The following is a 16,243-nucleotide window of genomic DNA, read 5'->3' on the forward strand; positions in this document are numbered from 1 at the left end:
GCCAATTTAATCTAAGAAGACCATTTGATCAAAATCCAAAAAGTAGCTAAGATGGATTATATTCCTCCAACCAGACTCACTACTTAATTCTAGACTAAGAGGTGAAGGAAGTAACAAGTGAATTATTCATGATGCATGCATCGTTCTTACGAACAAAAACATCAAAGTTTATAATGCACCTAAACAACATTTATTTTATATAGGGCATAGTATAATTACTACTCCACCACACAAAAACCTTTTAATCAAATAGGGAATGGTGAGAAAGAAATAAGATAAGTCAGAAGCAATTTGGACCAAATTTTCAAGTTAAATTTAGTCATCCCAATTCATTTTGAAGTTTTTGTAAAACAATACAACAAAAACCTTGTAACGATCGCTCTGATACCATTCTATGGTAGAACCTCCTAAGTTATAGGGCCCACATGCACCTGTCACTGTCCGACGACCTTTGACATTTATGCATATGTTTCCAATAACTTAAAAAGACTGTCGGGTGTCCTCGGGGAACCCCGAATCATCCACAATTTCTGAGCAGGATCACGTTACAGAGTCATTGCAGTATTACAACATTTATTCAAATATCAAAACCAGAGTAAAACAGTGGAAGTCTTATGATAACATAGTTTACAAACCAGTTGTTTCAAACCTTACAAACTAAGTTCGATAATTATTACAAACCATAGTAGTAGTGGAGTGGCATAATTAATATAGACATATCACACAAAATAAACATCCTGCCCAAGGATCACACATTTACTTCTCATCGTCAGAACGAACGATAGTCATGCAGCACGATCCAAAACAGATCTGCTCATGAGGCTCACTTGCAACAAGGGTCAATGAACCCTGAGTACGAAAGTACTCAACAAGACTTATCCGAAATATTAACTGATAAACTCAGTAATGCAGGCTCAGGGATTCAAGGTATGGTTTTAGCAATAATCAAAGTTATTTTGCGTAAAGGCTCTTTGACAAAATTTTTTGTTTCTACAATTTAAACTTCATAAAATCATATACAAAGATGACATGATCCGCAATGAGATCATGAAACTTCATATCAAACACCTTCATCAACCATTCTTAAGTTCCAGTTATTAATACTACGATAATGAACAGTGAGTTGAGTCTTCTTAACCGAGGAGCAACGACGATTCGAACCGATTAAGCCCAGCTGGGAATTCCAGACCACACGACATATGCAGGTCCCCGACCTACATATACCAACCTACCCTCGGATCCCCTAAAACAAGAACGGGTCCGCGCCACCCGAGAACACAGTACTCCACCATTCCAGCCCATGGCCACGTGGATACACGCTATTCCCACCATCTCTCCACTCCCAGTGCGCGAGTAGCCATTCTCGTAATAGAATTGCCAAGTTCAGGCTTACCGGAGTATGTGGTTAGTACTACAAATTCTCACCTCATGCAATTCAACAACTGACGTGCCTTAATCGACACAGGCGGAAAGAACCCGCTCACAAGACCTCCATGTCTTGTGGCTCACACACACCGAGTCCGCCCGGTCTAGATTTATTACTCCACATTCCCATATCACATGCTAACAAAGTTAACCAATGTTCCGTTTAAAACTTGCAGGTGGCAGGTAGTCACCTGACTTTCATCGTTCTACGCATAGCTAAGCAAAACTAGACATATACGAATTTAAAACTGGTAATATGGTAAACATGGAATAACAAGGGTGGTAATGCAACAATTAGGCTTTTACTTAACTCCTAATTACTTAATGCAGTAACGGAAAGCAAAAGTGAAATTTATTTATAAAACACAAGGTAGGGTTGTATGCATCCGGGGCTTGCCTTCGTTGACGGAAAAGTCCGGCTCCTGCGACGTTACACAAGGATTCGATCCGACCTCAACAAATGGATTAACCTCCTCTATAGCTTGATTAACTACCACGTTTTCACCTTCGTTCACTACATGTAATAACAATGTCATGTTCAACATGATGCGGAATACTAAATATGATGCTCGATGATGGATACAAAATTAACAATTTGAATACAACTTTCCTTCGCGGTACAGTTGCAAGTCAACAACTAAATCTTTTTCATAACACATACATCAATTGCCAAGGATCATCATCACTAATGACCCAAGGTCATCACTCAATCCAAAAGTCCAAACAAAAACCTAAATCATTAAAGGTTACTATTCGCTTTTATGAATTAATTATTTAATTCAAAATTATGAAATAAATCAACTTATTCTAATTGAGCTCAAAATTTTAGTACATGTTCATTACATGTTAACTAAGTGGCAAAACAAATTTCATAATTTTTTGATAAATAGATAAGCCTGGAAAAATCATGGAAATCCATTTATTAATAAATTGAGCAATTTTTATCACATTCAAAAAGTACTAAAAACATTATTTCATATTTTTATTAAATACTATACATCACAGAGAGGTCACACAAAAATTTTCATAATTTTTGGACCTCTAAATAAATCTACACAAAATTAACAAAAATAGACACTATTCATTCAAATCTGAAAATAGAAAAATCATTTGAACGCTGAGTCACTGACAACGGGTCCCACATGTCATCTTCAACCTCCGACGTTGACCATGGCAGCGACGGCTCTGACCAGCGATTTCTCGCCGACGATGAGATCAACGGCGACGGCCAACGTACCAAAATGATCACCAAGCCTAGGCGCATCGATTGACGTCCCTATTAGCACTGATTATGGCCTTACACTAGCTCGTCATCGGCCATGGCGGACGCAGTGACACGGCAGCGCTACGCCGGCGACTACAGACCGGTAGCGGTCAAACAAAAGGTCGAGGAAGCACCAGTAGCTCACCCCGAACACGTTGAAGCAAGGAGCAAGGTCGGAGAAGCAACGGAGAGGCGTGACGACGATCTCGGTGATCATGGCGGAGCAACACGTCGTCGGCGATGGTGTACTGACGACTGCAGTGATCAAAATGAGCAACCAGCTATGGATTAAGTACTACAGCATCAAGACAAAACAGAATCAGCCAAAACCAGGGACGAAGATGCACCGTATAGCTCTGGCCACGGCGAATCACGCTCGACGGAGGAATTGCCGGCCGCGAGGAAGAAGACGATGCAACTCGAGTTCCCGACCAAGACTAACCGAATTGGTGGGTTGGCTGGATGCGCAAAGATACGGCAAAGCTGGAGCATGCTTTGCTAAGACGGCAACGGTGCTAGGTCGATGGCAAAAGCTCGACGGAGCTGCGGCGGTGATGACTGGAAAAACAGAGAAGAAAGAAGAACGACGACGACGGCGTTTTGGTTTTTATAACGCGACTCAGAAGCTCAAGGAAGCCACGCAGGAGATGTCTCCGCGCCAGCGCGAAGCCGAGGACGTCCACGTGCGCGCCTGGAACGCCGAAGAAGGTCGCCGGCGGTGTAGCCTCGGCGGTGGACACTGTTCACAGTAATTACAAGTTTGCCATTCGCCTAAATTCTCAAATTACTCTCAAATTTTCATAACAACTCAAAAATCTCCAAAAATAAAAGTTGTTCAAAATCAAAAGTTCTACAACTTTGCTTTTATAACCATCTCCTAATTTGGTCTAGATTTTGAAATGAACTTTTGAATTTGGATAGGGAAATTTAACGAATTACGCCTTTTTGAATTACTCAAAATTTTTCTAAACAACTTGAAAAACTCCAAAAACAAACTTTGTATAACTTGCCAAGCTCTACACTTTTGCTTTTGGGCCCAACCCCAAAATATGCTTAGATTTTGAAATAGATTTTTAGGGTAGGGTTTAAATGTCGAAAAGCGGGGTTTTCTCGAAAAATTCAAAACCCAGACAAACTTTGAACTTGAGTCAAACAATACAATTCAACACTCATTACACAAATGTAAACTTGTTTTAATAAATGCACATCAAAGTTTTCATCAAATGCCAAATGCTTTGCAATGCATATGATGACATGTTAGATTTTAATATTTAGACACCCGAGGTGTTACAGCACCTACTGTTGGGGTGCATGGTACTGTGTTGAGGAAGTTTGAGAAGTCTGTTGGGTCTGCTGGAATGAAGGATCGCCTAATGATTGATAGGTCCCCCGTTGGACAACCTATATCTTCTGTGTGTGAGGGTGGCTAGAGGATCTAGCTGCCACCCACTTCCTCTTCCAATCGGCCTGAGACTTCCGCTGAAAAAACTCCATGGCAATGGCAGCGTTCATCAGTGCCCCAAAGGTCTGATAGTTCACCGTGTATAGCTTCTTTTGAAGGATGGGAGCGAGACCACGAAAGAAGTGGTCCTTCTTCTTGTCATCAGAGTCCACATGGATGCCAGCATACTGAGCCAAATGATTGAACTTATTCACATAACCCATCACGGTCATGCTCCCCTGGCGCAGCTCTAGGAACTCAGTCACCTTCCGGTTGATGACATCAGCAGGGATAAAGAACTCTTGGAATGCGGTGGTGAACTCCTACTAGGTTGTCGTATGATCAGGCTGCTCCATGGCATGGAAGGTGTCCCACCATACGCTTGCGGAACCCAAAAGCTGATGCGCTGCAAAGCGCACCTTCTACTCGTCGGCCACGTCGAGCAGCAGAAACTTCTACTCCATAATGCGAAGCCAGTGCTCCACATCTAGAGGCTCATCATATGGGGTGAAGGTGGGTGGGTGAGTCTTGAGGAAGTCCTAGTAAAAGGACGGTCCCTCAGAACAGCGGGCACCACCCCCGTTCCCACCGTTGCCCCTAGGGCCTCCGCGGGCGAGGCCCGCGACAACTTGTGCCATTATGTCCATGGCACAAGCTGACTCTTGGCGAGCAGCCAATAGCTCCACCATCATCTCGGCGTGGGTCATCGGAGGCGGCGGTGGTGGAGGAGGAGCCAAAGTGGAGCCTCATGGCTCTCCCCGTTGGGCTCATGGGCCCGGCCACTCTCGTTGTGGCCCTCGCCAAGACCATGAGCTGCCCTCGCACTGGTGCTCCCACGTCCAGACCTCAGGTTCATCTGTAAGAGATAGAAACAATCCATTTAGAACAACCTTCCCGATCAGAAGCAAGGAATTAGAGGGATGACAGCACATTTATTAAAGCATTCCGTTAGTTAGTCCTATGAATTTACTAATTTAATTATATGTGAAGGGGAATTTTAGTTTGAGTAAGATGCCATTATTATGATGCATGCTTTGGCCTATACGTTCACTCAAGCCAGAATATAGCGGTATTCGTAAAAATATTTTGGCACATCGCACACTCACTTCCCGTATACTAAGCGATTTCTAATGCAACGTAAGTCAGTGTACCTACAGAAAATTGATTAGATAAAACCAGTGCCACTATCCTATATAGACCATATTGCTAGGGCTTATACTTATTTAACTTAACTTAATCACATCCTACTTTTCGCAAAGCTTTTATTGGTCAAATTTTTAGTTTTGAAAAGAGTGATGAAACTCGTAACCATTATTGGCTCTGGTACCAACTGTGGCAGAATCGCTCGAATTAGCACACTTACGGAGGCGCTTGTCTTCCACCAGACACTAAGCACCCCAAAAATAAACTACAGCGGGCGGTATCCGTCAGGCACACCCTAAGGGAGAACCCGAAAGATCCATATTTTTCCCAAGGATCCAATAATGAGAACGAGTTACAATACAAGTCCATTTCGTACATCAGAGTTTCTTAAAAAGTACATTATTACAATACCAAATATCAGAGTGCGAAATGATAAACAACGGAATTTAAAAATATACATCTAGCAATAGGGACGAGGATCCGTCTGAGCCCACCAGAAGAGTCCTCCACACAAGGTACTTCTCAAGCATCACCTGCAACAAGGGTAAATAAACCCTGAGTACACAATGTACTCGCAAGACTTATCCGACTAGTGGGAATAATTTTCCAACTCCAAGAAATATGATAAGCTTTATGGTTTGTTAGTTTCTTTTTGCAGAAAGCCTTACTAATAGTGAGTCCTTATTTATGTATTATTATCAGCCATATTAAGTTATCACCTAGCCCGTCTATATAAGCACATGTTCTATTTTCAAGCAAGAGTGGATCAATCAGTTCCATTTCTTCTCCTTTCAACTTTCAATTTTTACTACGGTGCTAAACCGCAGACAAGCCGTACCGGATCGCCCGACGATTCACGAATCAATGTGCCTAGCTGGGTTCCTCGAAAACACACACCCCGCTTGTATCCCAAGCACAAGCAGGACTAACCCATCACTCTCCTATCCCAGGTGTCTAGGTCCTCGTCCAAACTTGGACTCCAAGCTCCCACTCCTGAGTTCCGAACTCAGTGTGGTGCAAGGACCTCCACCATCTTCGCCTCCAATCAGTCGGTCTGGAAAGAGCCAGATCTGCGACAAGAGAGCAACAAGTTTTCCCTGCGCCCATACCCAAGTATGCGCTCGGAACAATAAATCTGTGACTTGCCTAGAGTCATATGCAACGATCGGTCCTTAATCGACATGGATAGGGAAAAAAGTGTAACCAAGCTATGCTCTGTTTGCCGTAGGACACAACCCTTTACACCCACCAATACCCAAACCATATCCCTGCCCGGTCACCATTTACCTTTCCACCATTTTACCATAAGTGATCATATTTTATCATCTATTTGCGAGTAACAGTAGGTTACTCACGCTACCGATATCCTGATCATAGCAGCTATTCGACCTGTACTAGTAGGACTCATGGGTAGATATATTTATGCATGTAGTTTCCATAAAATGCCTGTAACTTAAATGCACCTCACATATATATATTCAGTGATCATTAAAATAGGGGTTATGCACTAGGACTTGCCTTGGGCAGGCGACAAGTCAGCAAGGTCAGCACCAGCAGGCTCCGGGGCTCCCTCCTGCACGAGGATCTCCTCCTCGTACTCCTCGATCACCTCGTCGTCCTCCGGCTCGCAGACGGGCACGAAGTCTACCAGCTCGTGATCTACATGCATAAAATGACGATACAATGCTTAGGAATATAACAACAGCAACTCTTAAAATAGCAGTACATCGATTTAACTACTAAGCTAGTGCTACCGACCATGGTGCTAAGCTATCTAATAACAAGTTTGAAATATAACATTCATTATTATTATAGCAACTACAGATATTCTTACTCCTAATGCTGATTTACGCTATATACGATAAAGCAAGGGTAATAACTACGTTATTTAGCAACTCATTTTAAGGCTACAAAATTTATAGGAAGTACATAATATCCTAGTGAACCTACTATAAAATTTTCAAAGCTAAAACTATTACCGATTTTGCCACAAGAATTCCTACAACATTAAGCTAACTAATATTAAGTTTTTCTATTTTGACTTCACGAACCTAGCATCACAACAGCTAACTGTAATCTAAATACACTAACAGGTATATGGTATTTTTGTGAACCTAACAAACTTGGTTTTATTATTTTTGGACATCTACAAGATTTACCACAATTTATCAAAGTTTAGCTTGAAAACTAAATTCTTCTCATTTCTTTCCTTTTCTTTTTCTTTTCTTTTCTTTTCTTTTCATTTTTCTCTCTCCTTTTCTTTTCGTGCTTTTATTTTTATTTCTTTTACATTTTATGTGATTTTTATTATTCTTTTCATTTTTTTATATTTTTTATGTTTCTTTTATTAATTTTTCCTTTTCTTTCCTTTCCTTTCCTTTTCTTTTCTTTTCTTTCCTTTCCTTTTCTTATTGTTTTTTATTTCCTTTCTTCAATTTATTTTTAATTTTGTTTATTTTTTGTTTCATGTGATTTTCATTATTCTTTCATTTTTATATTTTTATATTTTCTTTTCTTTTTGTTTTACTATAATTAATTATTTTGTTTGTCTTATTTTATTTTACTTTTCATTTTTTTTATTTTTTGTTTCCTTTTTTGCCTTTATGTTTTTTGTTTATTTTTTATTTTCTATTTTACCTTACTTAATTATTTTTTCATGTTTTCTTTTTCATTTTCTATATTCAATGAGATACTTTGTTCATATAATATATATGTGATGTTCTATAATTTATTTTGCGATGTTAAAATGGTATGTAGTGTCATGTGCTTTGATGTTTTTTTGTGATGTTCGTGTAGCATACATGTGATGTTTTTAAGATTTTTTGATGTTCACATGTTATACATATGATGTTCTATGATGTTTTTTGGTGATGTTCGCGTAGTATACATGCGATGTTCACGTAATATGGAATGATGTTTTATGATGTATTATGTGATGTTCACGTAGTATACATGTGATGTTTTATGATGTTTTTTATAATGTTCACGTGTTATACATGTGATGTTCTATGATGTTTTTTATGTTCACGTGGTATACATGTGATGTTCTATGATGTATTTTGTGATGTTTGTGTAGTATATATGTGATGTTCACATAGTATACAATGATGTTCTATGATATATTGTGTGATGTTCACGTAGTATACATGTGATGTTCTATTATGTTTTTTATGACGTTCACATGATATAAATGCGATGTTCTATGATGTATTTTTATAATCTATTTTATTTTCTTTTTATTTTCATGTTTGCTTTTTTATTTTTCTATATTCCATTTCTTTTATTATATAATTCTATATATTTATATTTTTAGTATTTTATGGATATTATAGTACCAATCACTTAAATCTATAACATTTTTCTCTTAGATCTGGAATATTATTTTTCTAAATCAAGAACATTTTTCTTGTGAAGGCGGAACATTATTTTTTGAACCTAGAATATCACCTTTGCTCAATAATAAAAGAAAATATTCAATCTTTATGAAATAAATGTTCGTTAATGAAAGTTTTTCTAAATATATTCATGTGCCATTTGTTGTAAGAAACATAATGGTGCAATTGAAATTTAATTTGGATACACGGTTGAGGAGTTACGACTTTTTTTTAGTTTACAGACCATTCATTATATGACGATGTTAGCAATTCTGTTTCTTTTGTCTGTTGGTGCACATGGCCCACCGTGGCTTCATGCTTGCGCACGCTGCTTCCTGCTAGACCGCGAAAATTTTGGCACGAACCTGCTGGCACGGGGAATCGTCCGAACGCACAGAACCTAGGAGCTCCCGTAGTCGAGGCGGGTCAGTCCCTAAGGGGAATATACCCCTTAGATTCGGGGCACCCTCGTCCCACGAAATCGAGGGGACGGGGTCATCCCCGGTACACGGCATGGTCCTCCGTCTTCGTGTTGGGGGAGCGGGCAGGCGGCTACGTCTGGAATGGGTAGATGTGGTCCTAGGGCGAGCGGCGCCGACGCTTGAGCGGGTGGACACGGCTCTTGGGGCAGGTGGCGGCGGCGCCTGGGGCGGGCAACCGCGGCGTGGGTGGCTAAAAGCGAAGACGATGCAGGGAAGATGACCTTGTCTTGTGGGGCCCACTGCTAAGGTGTTAAAATTCCTTTCATCCTCTAACCCTTCGATCCTCCTACTAAACAGAATGATCCCGTCCAGTCAACCAAACAGATAACAAGGGGCTTGTTCGGCTAGTATTAAAATCGGCTGATAAACCGGCTGAAGCTGTTTTATTGTGAGAGAAAAATATTATAGAAGCCGGCTGATAAATTCAAGCGAACAGGCTAAGGACCGTGACATTCCTATAATCTGACCCATAAAAACTGACCTCATATGGAATAAGAGGAGTGTTGCGAAGAAGGTCCGAGCCAACCAAACCAAACTCCCCCTGGACCGAGACCAAAAACTGGTGAGTAGTGATCGAACACAACCATTTCCCACCAACTACCTTTCACCTGACACGTCGCGATTCGCTGATGGAAGGCCTCATCCCGCTCCTCTACAAGGCCATCAAAGACCGGCGGAGCCACGCCGGTGGCGGCGGCCGTGCCTACCGCACCGGAGGTTCCCTCCCCTCCTCCGCGGCGCCCGTGGACCTGGACGACCCCGAGCAGAGGAGGCGGTGGCTGCAGCAGGAGCTGCGGTCCCCAGTCCACGCGGCGACGACGGCGGCCGAGGCAGAGGGGTCGCCGCTGCACCGGCGGACCCTGTCGCTGGAGGAGCTGGCGGGCGAGGTGGGGCTCTCGCCCGACCGGCGGCTCATCCGGGTGCCGCTGCCCAAGGCCCGGAGCGTCCGCGCCTTCGCCTGCATCGGCGCCGCCTGATCGCCGCATCAATCGAGCGCGCGCGGGCGCTGGGCGGAGGCATACGTTAGGATTGCTCATGAGCATAGCAAGTTCGTCAAGTTTACGATTACGTATACAGTATATAGGTGTTGTTGTTAATTGTGTTGGAATTGGAGAACTCGAGATTGTATTGTATATGCAAACTAGTGCCCTTTTATTTCGGTTTGTTTTCACGTTCTTGATGAGAGCAGCTGGTTGCTCTGATCTTTTCGTGATTCTTCTCAGTTGTTAAGTACTGTAGTACTCATTGTTAAAGATGGCAACTTTTGTTCAGGCTTCTTTGATTCGAATTGAAGCGAGCCTGCCAAAATCTTGCACCCAGACCCAGCCTGGCAAAGTTTGCACAACAAAAACAAACAGCTTGATTTAATTTGCAGTATGTTTCCACTGGGCGGTGGGCACACCGATCTCGAGTTCTCGACCGCGTATGAATAAACAACGATGTCTTCTGGCTGTGCAACACCGGTAGAGATTTCTCCCAGACTCAAAACGCCAAAGCGTTACCAGTATAGCAGTAAGCAACTTACTTTGGCCCTTTCAGGAGGAAGTTGCAAAACCTCCACTCCCTTCTCATTTGCTTTTCTCTTATTTGGCGTGCGTGAAGCTAACGTAGCGGCGCAAGTTTGCGCCGAACAAGCAATTCATACTCGTCGTGTCGTATCTTTAAACTGCCATACCCATATCTCATATCTCTTAGATAGAATAGAATACGATCACGAGTTGAACACCGATTTCCCCTAGAGAGAGAAAAAAAACTTTCGAAATTCCAAACACCAGTCTGGCCAGATTTGCGTTTGCTGAATTTTCAGAGGAATTTGCGTCTCTATACAACTTACATGTAAAAATACAACTGTACCTGGCTGGTTGGTCTTGTTCTGTGATGGAGAAGAGAAAAGGAGGCGGCGTGACCGGCCCAGTGAGCCCAGCAGCCGCTCCAGGCGCTACTGGGCCTTGATGACGAGCAAGCCAAGGGCCAACAGGTTGGTCATTGGTGGGTTGGGGATGAGCGACGCGTGAGCTGGCTCCCGGTTAGGGAAATCTGGTAACGGCCCAGCAAAACCAGGGGTGGCATTGCATTGGCAATGGCATTCAGTAGCGCACACAAGTGTCACACCGCTTGCAGAGTTGGAATTGCAAGGCTCATGTGACCATCTCAACCGTATTTGTCGACATACGGGGAAAATCCCAGTGACACCCTCCTCGGTTAATTACTTTCCGCGTAATGGGGTACTAGGCAAACTTGCATTGCAACCCAAATATCACCCGTAGTTCCCATTTTACCCCTTCCCCTCCTAATTCCTATTAAACCAAGCCATAGACGGAGGCTGGACCAAAACACCAGAAAAGAAGATACTTTGCAGAGAGAGAGAGAGAAGAGAGAACGGGCGTGTACCTGTGTAGGGCTGGAGGTAGGGATCCTCCTGGTGAACGAGCATGTCGCCAAGGGAGTGGATCCACCATGTCGGCAATGGTCCTTTCATTGGGGTCATGATTTTCATCGTGGCGATCACGTCCGGATCCGTGCTCTTCGCCAAGCACTGTGTCAGGGACCGGGCGTTTATGCACACTGGTTATGACTTCGAAGGCTATATGATGCAACTGCCCCGTTTGTGTCGGCCTTCCCAAGCGAACACATCCCCATGTAAAGGAGGTAGGCCCTCTTGAGGTTGAGGTTGTGGGAGTAGAAGGGGCATCAGAGCCCCCTGCTGCTGCTGCTGCACCTGCTCCTCCTCCTGCTGCTATAGCAGTAGCAGTACCAGCAGCCGCCAAGGAGGAGGAGGAGGAGGAGGAGGACAACGAGGACTAGGAGGAGGACGACCACGAGGAGTTTGATTTTGAGGCAGCGGTAGCTCTAGGTCTATGAGCTAGGTTTGCAGAATTTCTGGGGTCCCTTGAAACTAGTCTTCATGTATTTCTTGAAATATATCTTTTTGGAAGGCATTCAAGGGCCAACAAATCTGATCTTGGAGGATCAAGAATAATGATAAGAATTGGAAGTGTTATCAATTTCCTTATGCATGTGTTTGGGTCATGAAATGATTTGCCTCTTTGTATTCATCTATCGCTTAATTCAAACCGCGAGAGGTAGGTTCGCGCCATCTTGATCTATTTAGCACCGTTGGATTAAGATCTGGATGGCTAACGCGAGCACGGGAGCGATGCGTTTGAACAATATGCATACATGGAATTTACACTTTCCCCCCTCCTTAAACCATAAATTCTAACTTTGAACCACATAGACTTCTTAATCGATGCCGCCTCACACTCCGAGTATGCAACTAAGCTCGTATTATTATACAACACATCTAAATATTGTTTGAATTTGATCTTGGATCAAGAATAATGAAAATTGACATGTTATCAATTATGTTTGCAGCTAAACTCTGAAAATATATTTCAACATATATTTATTGAAGCTCATTTGGTACTAAAAATATTATTGTTCTCTTCTACAAACATGGTTAAACTTATGATGATTTAATTTAGGACAATTGAAAAAATCTATTATATTTTAGGACGGAGGGAATATGTATCTATGTGCCATAAATTGTTTATATTCTAGTGTTCATGTGTTGCATGCCTAAAAATTTTTGGAGGAATGCATCTTGATCCGTTTTGCATTATTTGGATTAAGATGGGTGACTAACGTAGGTGCCCAGGATCGATGCCTCGCATGTAAACTCCACATATGTGGCACCTACACTTTCTTTCTTTCTTTGAAACAAGCATCTACACTTCCAGTGGCGGGAGCCTTAAATCACATGTAAAATACTGTTCATTAGCCTCTAAATCACCATTATTTTCTTAACTCTAGCCCTAATCTTCATTATTTAGCCCCCCGAGGAGCTTATTCTGGATCCGCCCCTGTACACTTCTATTTTCACCCTAATAAGGTGTTTGGATTCGGTGACTAAAATTTAGGAGGTGTCACGTGAGGGTGTCGTATGGGGTGTTCGGATACTAATAAAAAAATTACAGAATTCGTCAGTACTCCACGAGACGAATTTATTAAGCCTAATTAATCCGTCATCAACACATGGTTACTGTAGCACTATATTGTCAAATCATAGACTAATTAGGCTTAAAAGATTCGTCTCGCAAATTAGTCGCAAGTTGTGCAATTAGTTTCGTAATTAGTCTATATTTAATACTCCATACATATGTCCAAACATCCGATGGGACAGCGACTAAAGTTTAGGAGGAGAAATCAAACACCCCCAATAGGCTCTGGTTTTGAGTCACCTAACTTCTTTATTTTTTTGCGAGACCTAACTTCTTAATTGATGCCACTGAGTATGCAATTACTCCCTCCTTGCCTAAAATAAAGTTATTCTAGGTATTCCTATGGAAGTGATGCTAGTGGTGAGCCCTGCCCAGGTGAATACGGAAAGCATTTTGTTCCCACATAGCCGATGGTGTTAGGAGGGGCAAGCCTTACACTTACTCACCAGTATATTGCCGATTTCTAACGCTATGTGATTTACAAAATTTACTGAAATTTCCATAAAAAATTTACATTATCTTATATTATACTCCCTCTGTCCTGAAGTAATAGATCTTTCAAGCAACGTGGCACTCTGCAAGGAACATAATAAAGTCAAGTAATAGTGGTGATACAGTGGTAATCAGGAAAGTAATATTAATTATAAAAAAATAACAAAAGAATAACTAATTTGGAAGGTAATTCATGCATTGAGTGGCACCCAAGCATGATTTGGAAATTGTAATCAGCATGTGGTCAACACAGTAGTAACATAAGTGAGTTGGAAGGAGTTATGATGATCCAACATCCAGGGCCATCAGATTTGAGGAGACTGCACGGCCATATCCCAGAAAATCATCTCAATACTTCGGCTCTGTTCGGCTGCTCTAATAAGCCGGTTTATGAGTCGGTTTATCAGCCATGGTATAATGTTTTTCTCTCCTAACAAATCAACCGTACAAATCAGCACAAGCGGCTTATAGACCAGCCGAACAGAAGGAAGGAAAAAAGAGTGCACAGTAAGGATAGACACTTTCATGCTGGTTTTTTCTATTGTTTTTTTTTCTCGAATACGCAAAAGATTTGTGTATCATTGTATTAAGAAAGAAGAGTTTAAACATACAGATAACACACTTCTTTTGAAACGTCGAAGGAGGTTGACCTAAAACAGTCGCAGCTGGACCATACTAGCAAAAGACCTCTAGTTTTGATATTACATAAATAGAAAACAACCAAAACCGACATAGCGGTGCGAACTAGAAAGTGGCCTTGCGTCTTCGTGGCTGTTTTTTTTTCTGTTGTGACAATATTGTGAAAAACTACTTCTAAAACCTTGCGCTTAAGGTAGAAGATTTCAGCCTTGCATGCCCAAAAAATCCACAACGTTTTGATATGGAGTTGGGCCTACTAAAGCTCTTGCAATCACTATGCACCTTATTCAAATAGTTTCTTTTTTCTAAAACTTCTTATATACTTATTAAAGAAAAATAAACGGCGGGTGTTATAAATCAGATGGTTTTGTTAACTTATAAGCTGCTTAGACAGATGATGCATTTTTTATAGATTTTTTTAGCCACATTTGTCCCCACATTACCTATTTGTACTAAAACACATGAGCTATCTTAGAGTAGCTTATTTTAACTGTGGTTTTACTTTATTTGACCGCTCTCCTAAACAGCTTGGCATGGGACACTAGTGATAGAGATAAAGCAGGATCTCTACACATAAATCTAGCATGTCTACTTGCACTTGGAATAAACTGAGTCCTAAAAGCAACTACTAGTACTGAATTAATAAATAGAGTGAGGAAGAGAGGGGTGAAGGGGGTGCAAACCATCGGCCGCCTTGGAGGAAGACAGGCTCGCCATTGCGGTGCTTGGTGAAGTCCCGGTGGCGGTGCTGTGTCGAAGGACGGCGGTGCAGTGGCGGCGTTGGCCAGTGGCGGTGCTTCCCGTCGCTGGCAGCGCCCCCTCTCTGATCGGTTAAGGTTTAGACTGTAGATGAGGTGCTAGGCGGCTCAGACGAACCTCGTGCTTGATGCCCTGACCCCCACCTCCTATTTATGGCGCTGTGCGACGGGGGGGGCACCAACCATATTAGGGTTGGGCGCCCCCGATCAGGACGTGGATCCAAGGGCCTAATTGGTCGTCAGGCCAATTAGTGGAGATCAACTAACATTCTCCCCCTTGATCTCACTTATAACTTAAACTTAACTTACTTACTTTCTCTTGTTCCCATTCCATCACAGATCAGTGCATAGAATGTGTCTCATCGTCACAGTCTCTTGCCATTAGATTAAACAGCTACAATGCACCTCTCTGTTTTGAAACAGATTCTTAACTAGGCCCTTATTGTCCAGGAATCATAGGCTTTCCCTTAACCCCATGTCGGCTAAGTGTTCTCTGAACATACTGGGTGGTAAGCCTTTTGTAAACGGATCCGCGAGCATCTTTTCTGTTCTTATATGCTAAAGACTAGTTATGATCCTAGACTTTATCTTTCATAACATAATACTTTATGTCAATGTGTTTGACAACACCACTTGACTTATTATTATGAGCATAACATACTGCTGGATTATTATCACAGTATAACTTGAGTGATTTATGCATGTCGTCTACCACTTTCAACCCGGACATGAATTTCTTTAGCCAATTTACCTGTCATGTGGCCTCATAACATGCTACAAACTCAGCATACATTGTGAACGATGTAGTGATGGTTTGCTTTGAGCTTTTCCATGATATAGCTCCTCCTGCAAGAGTGAATATGTATCCTGACGTGGACTTTCTTTCATTTCCCGCATAATTAGAATCTGTGTACCCCTTTATGTGTAGGGAATCAAATCTTCTGTACGTTAGCATGAGACCCTTCGTACCTTGCAGGTAATGCAAAACTTTCTTTTCTAATTTTCAGTGTTCTATTCCTAGATTACTCTGATATCTGCCAAGCGACCCGGTAACATATGCTAAGTCAGGGCGAGTACACACTTGAGCATACTGTAAACTTCCGACAGCTGAATATATGGAACCACTTTTATTTGATCGATCTCATATTGGTTTCTGGAACATTGAAATTCTCTATATCTATCGCCCTTGACTATGGGAGCAGGTGATGACTTACAATTTTGCAT

The 16,243-nt window shown here is 42.0% G+C and overlaps 1 protein-coding gene across 1 annotated transcript; it reads left to right on the plus strand.

The window, feature by feature from the left end:
• Nucleotides 1-9,645: 9,645 nt before the first annotated feature.
• Nucleotides 9,646-10,477, plus strand: LOC136514234 (uncharacterized). The gene has a single exon (XM_066508219.1). The coding sequence runs from the start codon at nucleotides 9,759-9,761 to the stop codon at nucleotides 10,104-10,106; it is 348 nt and encodes a 115-aa protein (XP_066364316.1). The 5' UTR covers nucleotides 9,646-9,758; the 3' UTR covers nucleotides 10,107-10,477.
• Nucleotides 10,478-16,243: the final 5,766 nt, after the last annotated feature.

This window comes from Miscanthus floridulus, chromosome 16, assembly GCF_019320115.1.
Source record: "Miscanthus floridulus cultivar M001 chromosome 16, ASM1932011v1, whole genome shotgun sequence".
NCBI lineage: Eukaryota > Viridiplantae > Streptophyta > Magnoliopsida > Poales > Poaceae > Miscanthus > Miscanthus floridulus.

What these genes read in the sequence shown, in the direction of transcription:
- LOC136514234 (XM_066508219.1), top strand. Translation starts at nt 9,759, where the DNA reads ATGGAAGGCCTCATCCCGCTCCTCTACAAGGCCATCAAAGACCGGCGG.